The 14,421-nt window shown below is 42.3% G+C and overlaps 1 protein-coding gene and 1 long non-coding RNA gene across 7 annotated transcripts in view; one reads left to right on the top strand and one right to left on the bottom strand.

Annotated features, from left to right (window-relative positions):
- The window catches only part of LOC123767561 (potassium channel subfamily K member 10), a 48,897-nt gene extending 36,030 nt beyond the window's left edge, over nt 1-12,867 (bottom strand). For all 4 annotated transcript variants that reach the window (XR_011223948.1, XM_045757302.2, XM_045757304.2 and 1 more), the window contains exons 1-2: nt 12,284-12,867; nt 3,311-3,430 (exon numbers count right to left, since the gene is read on the bottom strand). Coding sequence is in view for 3 of the 4 variants with exons in the window: in XM_045757302.2 (XP_045613258.2) it covers nt 3,311-3,430; nt 12,284-12,425 (262 nt within the window). In the remaining variant the exon portion in view is untranslated. The remainder of the gene's footprint in view (nt 1-3,310; nt 3,431-12,283) is intronic.
- The window catches only part of LOC138355329 (uncharacterized), a 419,561-nt gene that overhangs the window by 113,017 nt on the left and 292,123 nt on the right, over nt 1-14,421 (top strand). The gene's annotated exons all lie outside the window — the stretch shown is intronic.

Here is a 14,421-nt window from a genome sequence, read left to right on the forward strand (position 1 = left end):
GGTGTTAGTCAGCTGTCACGGGCTGCTTCCTGGGGGTGGAGGCCTGGTCGAGGACCGGGCCGCGGGGACACTAAAGCCCCGAAATCATCTCAAGATAACCTCAAGATGAATGAAAAGCACTTGACATACAGCTTTAAGGTCGGCCGTAGCTGAGGATGGGTCGTTGGTAGGTGTTCCAGGTATTGCTTCTCTCGCTCATGTGCTCCTTGCCTTGTTTCTAGCCCGGCTGGTGTTTACATAGTAGGGCTTCCGCTCCCAGTCTGTCTTTATCAACAAAGGCCAAATGCTCGTTAATCCAGCCGCCAATTCCCCTGTATATGAATGGCACGGTTTACACACAATTCACAACTGGTGTTCGAATATTTTTCGAACAGCACTTCGCTGACGGCTTCTGCTCGAATCGCAACTCTGTAAATGCTTAACTCACGTACTTGAAATGCAAATAATCGTCAACAGAACCTAAAATACCTAATCTGCGCGTAACTAAGAATATAACTTAATGAATAGTTATGCAAATTTATATGAGAACAAAGCTATTTTTAATACGCAGTACTGTTCTTTAAAATTTATGACTGTGTCTTTGGGGACGGCTGCCGCTTTAACAAGCCTAGTCTGAAGACACGTTCCTGCGCCAGTCGTTTTCCTCCTTTTATATGTCTTTCTCTAGTCTCGTCCTTCTCCTCCTTTTTCGCCCCTTTGTCATACACTTCCTTCTCATTCCTTAGTTTTGCCCTCTTCCTCTGCTTCATCTGTCTCTTCACCAGCAGCTTAATGTACAGCTTCCTGGTGCTTCGCTGGCTTCCCCACCACCCGCCAGGGGGGCTGGCAGTGCTAATTTTGAGCTTCCTGTGTGTGTGTGTGTGTGTGTGTGTGTGTGTGTGTGTGTGTGTGTGTGTGTGTGTGTGTGTGTGTGTGTGTGTGTGTGTGTGTTCACTGGTGTCTCTTCATTGGTTTTCTTCGTAAAATTATTGACAAATCACGCCTAAATATTCGAAGAAAAATAGTTAAAATTATTAATTTTGAGATATTAAGCTTTTGTACATAGAGAGCCCTAGGTTAGTCTATATTAGCTGTTTTACTTTAGTCACCACATAGGGATAGGTTGAGGATGGCAATGGCTGGGGAATGGGTTGAGGACGGGCTGTGTAACTTGACAACGTCAAGTCAACGAAAATGATACACTGGAATATCCAGAAAGTGGATTCAGAGAAGAGTGAGTACCGTTGTCGTGAACATGTGTAAGAATTTCGACCTTGCAAGCATACCGCCAGGCCAATACATTGTCAGTATTGTAAATAAAATATATCCAGTGTGTATAACATATATTTCTGATGGAAACTGTGAATATATTTAGCATTACTTTGATTTGGCGAAGTCGGCATTTATTTTTTAGCAACGTCAATTTGGTCAGAACTAAATATTCGCGAGTATATCGCAAATTTGACGAGTCTGAGGCATGAATAAAGTATACTGGCAAGGTATATACTGGTATATACTCAATATACTGGCAATATGGCAGTACATAGCCCGTATGTACTGCCGTATGTACTTGGACGCAAATTCAACAGTAAAAATGCAACTGTTTTGTATGACTAGAAACATACTAACTCAAGCAACTTCTCTAACCTATCGAGGCTGATGCATAAAAAACACCAATATTACTGTACTATATATTTACTAATACGTTACATTTTAACTGTTTGGTCGATTCTGTTAAAAAATGTGACGTAGTAAGTGAGAGAACAGGGCACTGGAAAATGTAATGTCGGTACACATTAAACGTTCTGAGTATTACATTAATATCTGACTTAAATAACAGCAGCATGGGGTATATTACATCAATATTTCCCCATAATATCTGACATGTATAACATGTGAGTACTACTGTACATGAGTATTACTTTAATATTCCCCATAGTATCCGACATATATGACAGCAACACGGATATTACTTTAACATTACCTATATCTAACAATATCTGACGTGAATGAGAACCACATGGGTCAATATCCCCCATAATATCTGACATAAATGACAGCAACATGGGGTAGCACGTCAATATTTTCCCCCTATTATCATATCTGACTTTGTTTTCGTAACACACACACCTGCTAAGTCAGGCTAATTAACGGCTCTGCAATACTTCCTGAGTATTTCCAAGCCCGCGCTGCCGCTGGCCTGGCCACTGTTGCCACGTCGAGTGTTGCACTCCCGTCGTACGTGAGTGTGCATTTAATAACACATTTTCTTCCAGTGTTGCCGGAGCCTCTAGGTGGTAACACTTTTTAAAGGAATCGTTGTTACTTGTTATAGTTTTCTTTCTCAATCGTGCAGGAAGAACTTTGTAAAATATCCGTCAAAATAGATGTCTTGATTTAATCCAGTTCAGAACCTGGTTATATGATTTAGGTTACTGAGAGGATTTTACGTGTCATCTGAAACGTGGCAATAATGTTTTGCAAATAATTAGTTTTTAGACTTTTTCCTTGATGATAATTAGTCGTGGCAAGTCAGCAGTTTTAATGTAATTTAGTGTATAGCTACCAATAAAGATTCTAATTCTAAATCTAGATTATACAAAATATATTTGACTCTCATGTAAATAATGTACTAGATTTTTTCGTAAACTCAATTATAAATGTACAAACCATTTATGTTTGAAGTTTTTGACTTGCAACATATTCGCTTCGGCACCTTATTAAAGTTTACAGTCACTTTATAGAGTTTACAAATTTGAAACATATGTGTAAAGTAGTTGAATGTTTATTATTGTTAAATATTTGACTGTCAATGTTTCGTAAATATGTAGAATTTGTTTCGTAGTCGCTATGACACTTTTTTCATCCATTTTTCACAAAATGTACTAATTTTTCTTCTAAACCCTTCGATCTCGATTTTGTGTGAGAGGGAGAGAGAGAGAGGGGGGGGGGAGCCAATTATCAGGGGAAAGCGCCGAGCCATTGCGATTATATAGCACTTGGAACTGATCAGGATAAGGATTTGGGATGGGAAAGGGGGAAAGGAATGGTGCCCAACCCCCTTGGACGGTCGGGGGATTGAACGCCGAACTGCATGAAGCGAGACCGTCGCTCTACCGTCCAGCCCAAGTGGTTGGGCGTAGTAGGTACACAGAGAAACACAGACATAGAGTGAGAGACAAAAACAGAGAGAGAGGTAGGGAATGAGGAAGGGAGGAGGAGGAGGTAGACATGACGTGGAAGACATGAAGACAGAGAAGCAAGCAGGATAAGCAAGGTCAGATGCCCGAGGGCCATCAGGCTATACAAGAGGTGAGGGTTGGGTACTTGCCAGGGACGACGAGGGTGTGGACGGTGTTGTTCTCGATGTCAGGGCACGCCTTGGGCAGCCACAGTGCCAGGCTCAGCAGCTCCCCTTCGTCTGGCGGCGGCTCCACCTGCAGCGCCACCTCTGTTGGTCAACACAACTTCGTTACTTCCACCATCTCAACAGTATTAATGAAATATTTTTGGTACCATATTTCTATATATATTACTCAGGATAGGCCTCTCAAACTACTATATGAATTACTCAGGACAGGCCTACATAATTTCTACATGAATAACTCAGGGTAGGCCTACTAAACGTTTTCATGAATTATTCAGGGTACCAAAATTTGACACAAGTTACTCAGTACTAAGTAACTTGGGATGCTAAATGTCTGCAGACACAGCACTACCTAGGTTACTGAGTCTGGAAACTTAAACAACGTCTGTAGGATTTATTACCAAATAACTTAAGTATAAATGTCATAATGTAGCAATAAATGGTTTATCATTTTTGGATAATGTTATTGCAATTGTTTCTTGATCAAGGTTATGGGATTTCGACAGCAGTACTTTTAACAAATCTTCTTAGATGATGATACCCTGAATAGTTTCTCAGATTCCTTCTTGGAAGACATCAGAATAATTCTGAAGCAAGGAGCGAATCTAAGCCTCACTCTGAACTCTTTCTAAGCGTGAAATAACCTCATCCGACAATTCATTACACATCAAGTAAAACATGTTTTGTTCGATATCCATATAGCTAAAGCTGAAGAAAGCACACTTCTTGGAGCTCCTCTTGAGTCGAAGGCCATCGACGAGGTCCTTGGTAAAAAGATCGCTGACCTGAAGAGGATCAAGACACTGATGCTCACGATGCACTTTACCTCATCACCAGTTGTCTGTCCCTGCCCAAGTTAACCTACTTTCTGAGATGTTTGCTATAGCCCCAAGCCAGGTGAATATGACTTCTTACTAAAATACATTTTAGAAAAAAAGTCCTTAATTTTTTCTCAATGACCCTTAGTGGAAACAAGCCACTTTTCCAGTCAGGCTTGGGGGGGGGGCCTCAGCTTTCGCACAGAAACCCAGATCGCTGTACCAGCCTTCCTGTCCTCCTCCTCTGCAGTATCTGACAATCCAGCGAAGGAAATTCTACTAGATTACCTATGACAAGTGGCAGGGAGTACATGATCCCAGTTTTATTCACTGCATCACTAAGGGAATTTTTCTCTGCCCCACGTTGAATCGACCAAGACCCATAAGTACAAATAACTGGATCATCAGTACAACTTTATCCGCATTGCTTAAGAGATAGTTCTTGTCTGATTTCAGTGACTTCTTTCTAAAGCCCACAAGCAATGTAACTTGGACGGTCTCATCATAGACAAGCAGCTCCAGTGTGTCTGGATGTTGTAACAACACTACATGAGGCTATTTGCCTCATATCGGCGGTAACTCCCCATGCAAGTGACACTCATCCTGCAGTCAGCAACTGGCAAGCATCTCGCACTACAGGACCACCAAATTCCAGCGGCTCTCCACCTAGATGCTCAAATCCACACAAAATATTGGTGTATTTGCAGTGAGGCGTAGGCTGACAGGTGCGGTAACATGGCCTGCTGTGCCGAAGCACAAGGGGCTTGTACTTGAAGCACTGTGAAGTTCACGACATCATTAAGAGGAGATTTATCATGGCTGTGTCCAACAGAGAGAGAGAGAGAGAGCCATATCATCTATTGTCTTAAACCTCTGCCAGTCCTGTTGGTCACCCAGATGGGATTACAGTGCCGCAAGCACAACTGTGTGAGTACAACTAGGTGAGTACAGTACAACCTCGGAAGAAGGGTAGGCAGTTGGTATGGGACTACACGTATATATAAACCTTGGCTAACGCCTACTTTCACTTTAGTGTTGCACATATGGGTTGTGCTGCCACCCACAGGATATCAGCCAAGTGCCGTAAGTGCATAGAACTGGATCATCAGTACAATTTTGTCCCCATTACCTCAGAGACAGTCGATGTCTGGGGTAAAAGTGCCACTAGTTTTTGAAGGATCTGAATTTAAAGTTTACGGAAACAACAAGAGATCCAAGAACTGCCACTTTCCTCTTCCAGCACCTCTGTGCGTCACTACAAAAGGGATACACACGTACCGAAGCACCTTCTGTGGTTGATTGTTCAATAAATCCCTGAACTATATGTTTAACTGATCTCTAACCCTGTCAATGGAGGACAGAAGAAAATGTATATATGCTGGTTAGCATTGTAAATGTGTGGCCACGTCTGTGGTAGAAAAAAAACTGCATTCATGGTCCCTGCCCATTATCCGAGGAGCTTTGGGAACTTGACAGCGTGTGATGACTAATGTTGTACCTTCTATATAACCAATGTTGTAGCCCCTCTTTATAATAAATTGTTAAATAAAATAAAAAATCTAGAAATAAAAGGGGTGGTAGAAGATAATATGCGAGTACACGGAGACGGAGCCTCCACAAGGTTCACCCGAATGCTGTATATCCTCCTCTTCGAGGCTGAGGGTCCTTATACTCAATAGACAGCAAATGTAAGGATAGGCTGTATATAAATACACACCGCACGTGAGAAGATTAAAAATAAACATAAACAGTGAATTGTGGGATGAAATTTAACCATTTACTAAACTTTAGATTTTCCACACGCAAGCACATGCACTCTCACACATATTTATGTACTCTGACTTACATATCCACGCACATTTCCACATTTACTTCCACACATGCAAATGCTCATGCACGTACGCTGCTCCTCTCCCCCAACGCACACCCTCCCTCCCCCTCACAACCTTCCCCAGGGGAACACTTGTGTCAGTATATCAACAACATTACCACAAGGCTGCCAGAATTTACCAAATGTATGAGTAACCGCTACGAGACCCCGTACTAGACAAGACACTTTTTACCTGTGTAGTTTGTAAATAATTATTTTTATTATTTATTCCATTTTTCATCATGACAAACGTGGCCTTGATGGTTTAACATATTCTGTCTTTTATATCTATAAATTAGAGAGTACTGATTTGTGGAACACTTTAAAAAATCCTGCGTGTTTTAAGAGTGCCAGAAATCTTTTAACACTGTGCAGGCGATGAGTCACAATAACGTGGCTAAAGTAAGTTGACCAGACCACACACTAGAAGGTGAAGGGACGACGACGTTTCGGTCCGTCCTGGACCATTCTCAAGTCGATAGACCTTTTGACACTGTGCCACATAGGAGGCTCGTACTTGAAGAACATGCTGGAGTATTGGGGAGAATATTGAAATGGGTGAGGGAGTATATGTTTCTGTGGTATCTTGTACGATCACTTTATTGGACAAATCAATATGACGATATACGCGAACAATGCAAAGCGCCTGAACACAATTAGGACAGAGGAAAATTGCAAAATGTTGACCTAGCTAAGCTGCAGGAATGGTCTTAATAATTGATGCTCGACTTCAACCCAAGTAAATGTAATGTAATGAGAGTTGATAAGGAAGCGAGGAGACTGCAAGAACGGTAGCCGATGTGGAAAAGTTAGATCTTAGATTCTGGCATAGAGTATTATTTTGGAGTGGACATATCAGCAGCATATGCAATACTGGCAAACATACCAGCAGCTTTCATGAATCTGAACAAGGAAGCATTTAGGACACTACACAACCTGTGTGAGACCATTACTGGAGTATGCATCCCGGAGTACACGTACTCCTGGACACATGTACATCAGTCTGCATATACATACACGCGCCAATATACATGTATACACACCCATACGTCAAGACACACGTCAGGATACTTGGTCACACAAGTTTGTGTGTGTGGTCACACACACACACACACACACACACACACACACACACACACACACACACACACACACACACACACACACACACACACACACACACACCAGGATACATGTGCATACGCCTACACATACACATGTATGCCAAGATACGTGTACATACGCCCACAATTAAACACGATCACCAAGAGACATGTACATACACCGATACATACACTCCGATGGCTAGATGTATGTACACGCTGACAAAGACACGCACGCCTAAATACGTGTGTTTGCGTCCTAACAGACCCACACATGTAAGAGGTCACTAGGGCGCCAGATGTGAACAGCTTGGAGGCGGGGCATAAAAAGCTATATCTCCCGCACCCTTAGTCACAGATAGGTAAGCGCACATGCCAAGTTTTATATGTATATACACACGTCCACACTTACACGAGCAATAAAGCAAATTGCGAGATATAAGCAAAATAAAAAGTGGGAGGATAATTCTACATCATCTTCGAAGTGAGGTCACCGCTGCTAGACAGACTACGACGGCGGTGGAAGATGGGCGGGTGACGGGTGGGGGAGGTGGGGGAGCCTTCGGGTGAGGTGGATGTCTAAAGCATGAGGTATTTCGGAGGATGACAGCAGCTGAAGGAGGTGTGGATGGCCAGGAAGGTAAACAGGAATCACCCAGGGAATGGAACTTTGCTGATTATTCTACCACAGACATTTTTTTTATAAAAATTCAAGTTAACTCGTTGCCAATGATTTTTTTATTAGTTTGGCGTGGAAACTTGCGATCGTCGAATCACCAAACATTGTCTTCCAAGCTGGTCTCTGTAGAAATAGACATCTGCATGTATATCATTATTTACAGTGCCTGAGTTCGTCTACATTTACTTAAAAATCCCAGTGGGTTATAGAACCAGCTACCAAAAAATATGCAGTTTTTGCACCGTGTGAGTGTAACGTTCACTGTCGTTAAGTAACCAGTTGTAACATAACAACGAGCACCCTGGATTATGTCCTTAATGTCACCTCTAATTCTAGCATGAACACAGCTGCAAAATAATGAAGAGAGACGTTGCTGCTCAACAGTATATTGTTTCCGAGGACATTACGCATGCACTGTGTCACTCCTCCATGCTTTACGAACCTGATTGAGATTTCATTAAAATAAGGTCTTTAAGATTCAGGAGAGAGAGTAGGAAGGGTAAATTGTCTTTTCTTAAATTGGCAAAAAGTCCTTGTCAGTGACCCCCACGAACTTGAATGATATTTGACTGGATTAGAGAGTGTCTGACAAATAGGAAATAGAAGTTTGTAATGAGAGTTAAGATACAGGATAGAGGGAAGTTACAAGCAGGCTCGATACTCGGACCGCATCTGTTTTTTTTATTCGTGTGGAGCGGAGGAGGTAGACTCGTCCATATCGATATTTGCACATGATACTAAATAGATGAGAAGGATGCTGTGTGAAGAGAACAGCATAATTCTACCAAAGGACAGACATGAGTCAAAGAAATATATTCAAGAAGTTATGACAGGCACCTCCATCCACAACCTTATGGCCAGATTTTACAATTCATCAAACCAACTCATGATTCCTACATCCCCACCGTCCTCCTCCTTACCCCACTTCACCGCTTCCTCTTTCTCATTCTTGTTCTCATCCTTCTCACTTTAATCTCTGCACACACACACACACACACACACACACACACACACACACACACACACACACACACACACACATTCCCCCACCATTCTTCTACCCTATTTTCTTCTCCTTTATAATTTTCCTCATAATTTTTGTCGTCCTCTTCACCACTTAATTTCCTGAGGAGCAGCTTGAGGAGTAATGCTTTAGAGTAGACTTGGCGTCATACTTATGCCTCGCAGCCCAAATACAGTAGATCATATACCATGTCTTCCCCCTGAACATCTCGTATGGGAGGTCCCGGACACTCAAGGTAATGGAAGTCCACTCTCTGATATGGTGTCCAGAGGTGGATGGAAAAGTCTAGGTAGTCTTTAACTCTTCAGGGTTAAATGTAATTGCAAGAACATAATGGTCAAAACATTCTTGAGTAACTATGATTGTTATCAACGCTGATACAATGTCTTCGACGTTGATTAAGCGTTGATTCAACGTTGAATCAGTGTCGTTTGCCCAACATGTGCTTTGTTATGATCTTTGATGCACTGTTGCCTTGGTCTCATGTCACTGCCATTCATGACTCATAACTCAATTTGCCAATATCTGCATCATTCATCTGGTAGACGTTATCACTGTTTTCCTAAATGTTGTACTCTGAACTCATGAAAGTTAACTGCAACTTTCTTAGTTCTGAAATGTGATGAGGACTTTTTGGAATTCCACAGTCTTCACTCGATATTTTTATTTGTCCCGCATTATTGTTATCTGCAAATTTGCCGATATCACTGTTCACCCCAACATCTGAATCGTTTACATATATTGCGTAATAGTGGCTTTAGGCATTGTATGTACTAGCTCTATCTATAAATTCATCAATATTTGTATCACCCCTTGTATGTATGTCCTTTACCTGAATAAACATTTGAATTTGAATTTTGAATTTTTTATATTAACACAATGTCCAAAAGAAAAACGGACACTTGGGATTCAGTCGTGAACATTTCTCCGTTCTGACTAAAACCCCGTTGATGTTAGCTCTCTGTTGCCTACCCTTCCACCAGGCTCTGATCTAATTAAGACTCCAGTAACATCAATCTTAACTTTCCTATTCAGCTTCTCGTGGGATACTGTGCCCAAGGCATTGATAAGGTCTAGATAACATCACAACTAATATTTCTGTTGACTGTCTTGAATACTCTTGTGTACAAGTACGGCAGATTTAAGACGAAATCACTATTGCAAGAAAGCATGTTCTTTTTCAGACTATGTATGTAAATATATATAATTATATATACAGCATCATTTGTAAAGGTGTTTGCCTATATAAATCGTTATTATAGCCTCGAGTAGCTTTCCTATTATCGAAGTCCGGCCAATCAGATGGCACTTCTCAGAAAGGGATCTGCTTCCCTATGAATATTATAGAGCAAATTCTTGAATCGATGATCGCAAACGCAATTTGTTTACTGATTGGAAACTAAGATTTTAATAAAGGATTCACAACAATGTTTTTACTATTTCTTCGGTCATTGTTCTCCAGCTTCCTGCAGTTGCCTATATTCTTATGTACTCAAAGAGCTGCTTGTTTTAGAAGCTGCGTGTACTCTTAAAACTGCTTATTTTTTAAGAGCCATTCGCACAGTGGACTTCATAATGGTCCAGGACGGACCGAAACGTCGTGTCTGGTGTGTGGTTTATCTTCATATCTTCAGCCACGTTATTGTGACTCATCGTGTGCATTTTGAAGAGCCATGACTTTGAAGCTATGTGCATTCTTGAAGCTGTGAGTGCCGTTGAAGGCGAGTGCACACATTAAAACTGCAGGTGTACACTCTCTCGAGCTATGACGGCAGGTGCTGAGATTAGTACACTGCCAAGTGTCTCTGTGCCTCGGTTCATTAACCAGGTGTGCACAGATGTCACCTCTTTTTTTGGTAGAGTTCCAACATTTTTCGTGTATGGCTTACAGGGATTAATGTTCGCATCGTGCATGAGAATTAATGTTGGTAATTATGATTGTAGATGAGAGAGAAAGAGAGAGAGAGAGAGAAAGGGATGAGAGGAATGGCGTTAATTTACATTTCCCGTTGATATTTCAACCGGAAAGAGATAGGTCATTGACGGTTCGTAAAGCAAATGCACACACACACACACACACACACACACACACACACACGCACACGCACACGCACACGCACACGCACACGCACACACACACGCACACACACAACTATGTGAGTACAACTAGGTAAGTACACACGTGCGCGCGCGTACGCGTCAAACATGAAACGAAGCTGGAGAAAGTTCAGCGGTATGCCACCAGACTAATCCCAGAGCTGAGAGTCCATGAATTACCACGAAACACCGTCAGAATTAAACCAAACAGCGGTGAAGAGAAGAAACAGAGAAGACATGATTACCACATATAAAATACTATGTGGGATTGACAGGGTAGAACAATTATTTATCATAATTATAGACTTTGTATTGGTTGCTTTTAGTTTCATTGGAGTAAATAAATAAAGTAAACCAAGAAGGGAAACGGCTGAGTCTCCAAACACATCTTCAAATTTACATAGATGAGTCCAAAGGGTTCCGATCATCTTTAGGTTAACAGGTAGGACTCAAGCGCTAAAACTCAACTCTCGCAAACTTAGCTAGATGAGTACACAGGTTCCCTCTTCAAGGTGCTTTTTTATGTTCTGACTTTTCTAGCTTGTAATTTCTGTACTTTGATAATCCTCAGTAGTGAGCTTGGTGTGTTTTTTGGGGGGAGTGTTGTTCACCGTAGCATGAACACAAGGTCAGAATGTTCCCTGTTACATGATAATGCTTCCCTGTGATGATGCACAGTGCCTGGCGGTCTTGTTACATAATGCTGTAGAATGGTCCTTGGCGTTCCAGCTACTCGATGCTGTAGAGTACAATGCCTGGCGTTCAATGCTACTCTATGCTGTAGAACACAGTGCCTTGCGTTCTCTCCTACTTGATGCTGTAGAACACAGTGCCTTGCGTTCTCTCCTACTTGATGCTGTAGAGTACAGTGCCTAGCATTACCTATTACACGATGCTGTACATTTCAGTACATAACATTCCCTGTTGTACGATGCCGTAAAACACAGTGCCTGGCACTCCCTGCTACACTATGCTGTAGAGTGCTGGGCCTGACAAACTTACAAGGAGCAGCTTGAAAACCTCGAGGATCACTCTGCCCTCGACATTCGATGCAATAAATTTGTACATAGATCGGTCAGTCAGATTAAGCACCGTTGAATCAGGACAATAACTGGACATGTGACCACAGATACCCAGTGTTCTTTGCTATCGGGACGTCGATATGCCACACGCTTCTTGTCCCGGAGTAAAAAGGCATATTCCTGTGCTTGGATTTAAAGTGTTTACTATAGAGTACTTCCGGCTAGATGAAACTCAAAGTATACACGTGTCCCGGCGTTAACAGGAGTCACTGTAAGGAACCTGAAGACAAAATTTGAATTAAAAACATATACGAAATATCTTACCTTTAAGGCGGGTCCATTCTGGTGGCTCGGTGACTTCTATGGTCTCACTCATCTCATGTTCCAGGAACATGAACATTACTCCCCCCAGCATGAGGAACATGGCGTACACAACACACAAGACTACTGATTGGTGAGAGTCCATTTTCTGGGTTAACTTATTTATGTTTTGTGAAGGTGTAATCTATTTCTACTGTACGTGGATAACTTGTAGGCCGAATAACGTCCGTAGAGGTCTTTGATGCTGCGGATATTTCGTAATACGAGATATTGCCCACTTTTTGTTTCGTTCACATTTAAGGATGCATATGCTTGGAGAACATGTGTAGAGAGACTGGGAGGGAGGGTGAACATGCACACAAGCAGCTGGTGCGGTGGTCCTCCTGCAACTGACCCCCCCTCGTAGGTCAAACTCACGCCTCCACCACCCTGGTGATCTTCCAGCACACCCCCGCCCCGGTGGACCACTCCGCGCCCTCACCCACGCCTCTCCTCACACACTGGGCTTTACACCTGCTGCTAACACGGAGATTTATACCTCATTTCCATACCAGTCAACACTCAACCAACACAACAACTCCAACTGCGCTTCACGCAGCGATGGGTTGGTTATCTTGCTAATCTGGCAGCCACTCGGGTTGCCGCTAGTCTGTTTATATGTGTATGTACTCACGCCTACCTAGTCTCTTATTATACGGGAGTATATTTCATAAGACCTGAACTGCCGCACGCTTGACATTACAGTGAAAGAGAACATCTGATAAGCGGAGAATGTGGGAGCAAATGTTAGCGTGGCATCTTGGAGGAAGGTGGTTGTGGGAGCCAATAATCTCGCGGTGCGCCAGCAACTCGTCTAGCGGAACTCTCACTGAGTGCGGCAGCCACTAGCACCCACCTGACCAACACTACACTCCACAACAGTGTAGTGGAACGGGGTGGGCCGGGACAAAGTACCAAATGAGAGAGGAAAACTTCCACGTATCTGGAGTTTAAGACCGGTCAGGAATCATGAAGCATTTACGAAACCTGTACATCTTTTCTCAATCGTGACTGCTTAGTTTATAACAACACTAACCTTTGGTTATGAAGTTTTAAAGCTCGTAAACTATTTACTGTATGTAAAGCATGTCATCATTATTAAGGAAAGATGTACAGGTTTCGTAAGAGGTTGTGCAATGATGAATTCTGGCTCTGAGACAAAGTGAAATCTACACTAGCTAGTCCATCAATCATTGCAATGTCATGCAAGAGCCGCATATCTATGGATCATGCAGAAAAATCAACAGACTCATAAATGTTCCTACAACTTGTATTAGACGCAGTTACAAGCATCTCTGGGTGTTTACATTACCTACTGACTATTCACACACTCTGCATCACCATGTGATGGAATGGGGGAACAATGGAAGATTACTGTCACAATACATTTAAACGTATTTCATTAATACTATTTTACCATAAATCTTAGCTCAGTGCATCCATGGGGAGCTTTTCCCTATCAAGCACCACGCCGCCCGCTGGCTGGGTGCGGGGGTGCTTGATAGGTAAATTAACTAGTTAAATAGATAAATACAGTTATATACTTACTGTATTTATTTAACTATATAAATATCTATTTATGTGTATTTAACTAGCTTACTATAAATGTAACTTGCTTAGGTGGGGTTCATCGACAGACTCGCTTTTACAAGCCGGTGTTCGATCCCCGACGGACCAGTTGGTTAGACACCGTTCTTTCCCACCTTCCCTGTCCTAATATCCCCCATCAAGTGCTGTGTTGCAGTACTGGCTAAACGCTTTCTCCTCATTACCTTACTAGTTCCTGAACCTCTTTATGTGACACTATAACGTTTCTGCCACTTGCTGAATGAGTATGGGTTCCCTAATACTAAACTCTCTCATACACTAACTATTCGCACTACTTTAATACACTGAAACACTCATCCATTGTGTTAGGGCCTCTTGGGACAACGATGATTGTTTGGTAAACTGTAAATAGACTCTTAATGTATATGCAGGCGATAAGTCACAGTAACGTGGCTGAAATATGTTGACCAGATCACACATTAGAAGGTGAAGGGACGACGACGTTTCGGTCCGTCCTGGACCATTCTCAAGTCGATTGTCTTGATTGCGTCGAT

This window comes from Procambarus clarkii, chromosome 67 (assembly GCF_040958095.1).
Source record: "Procambarus clarkii isolate CNS0578487 chromosome 67, FALCON_Pclarkii_2.0, whole genome shotgun sequence".
Lineage (NCBI taxonomy): Eukaryota > Metazoa > Arthropoda > Malacostraca > Decapoda > Cambaridae > Procambarus > Procambarus clarkii.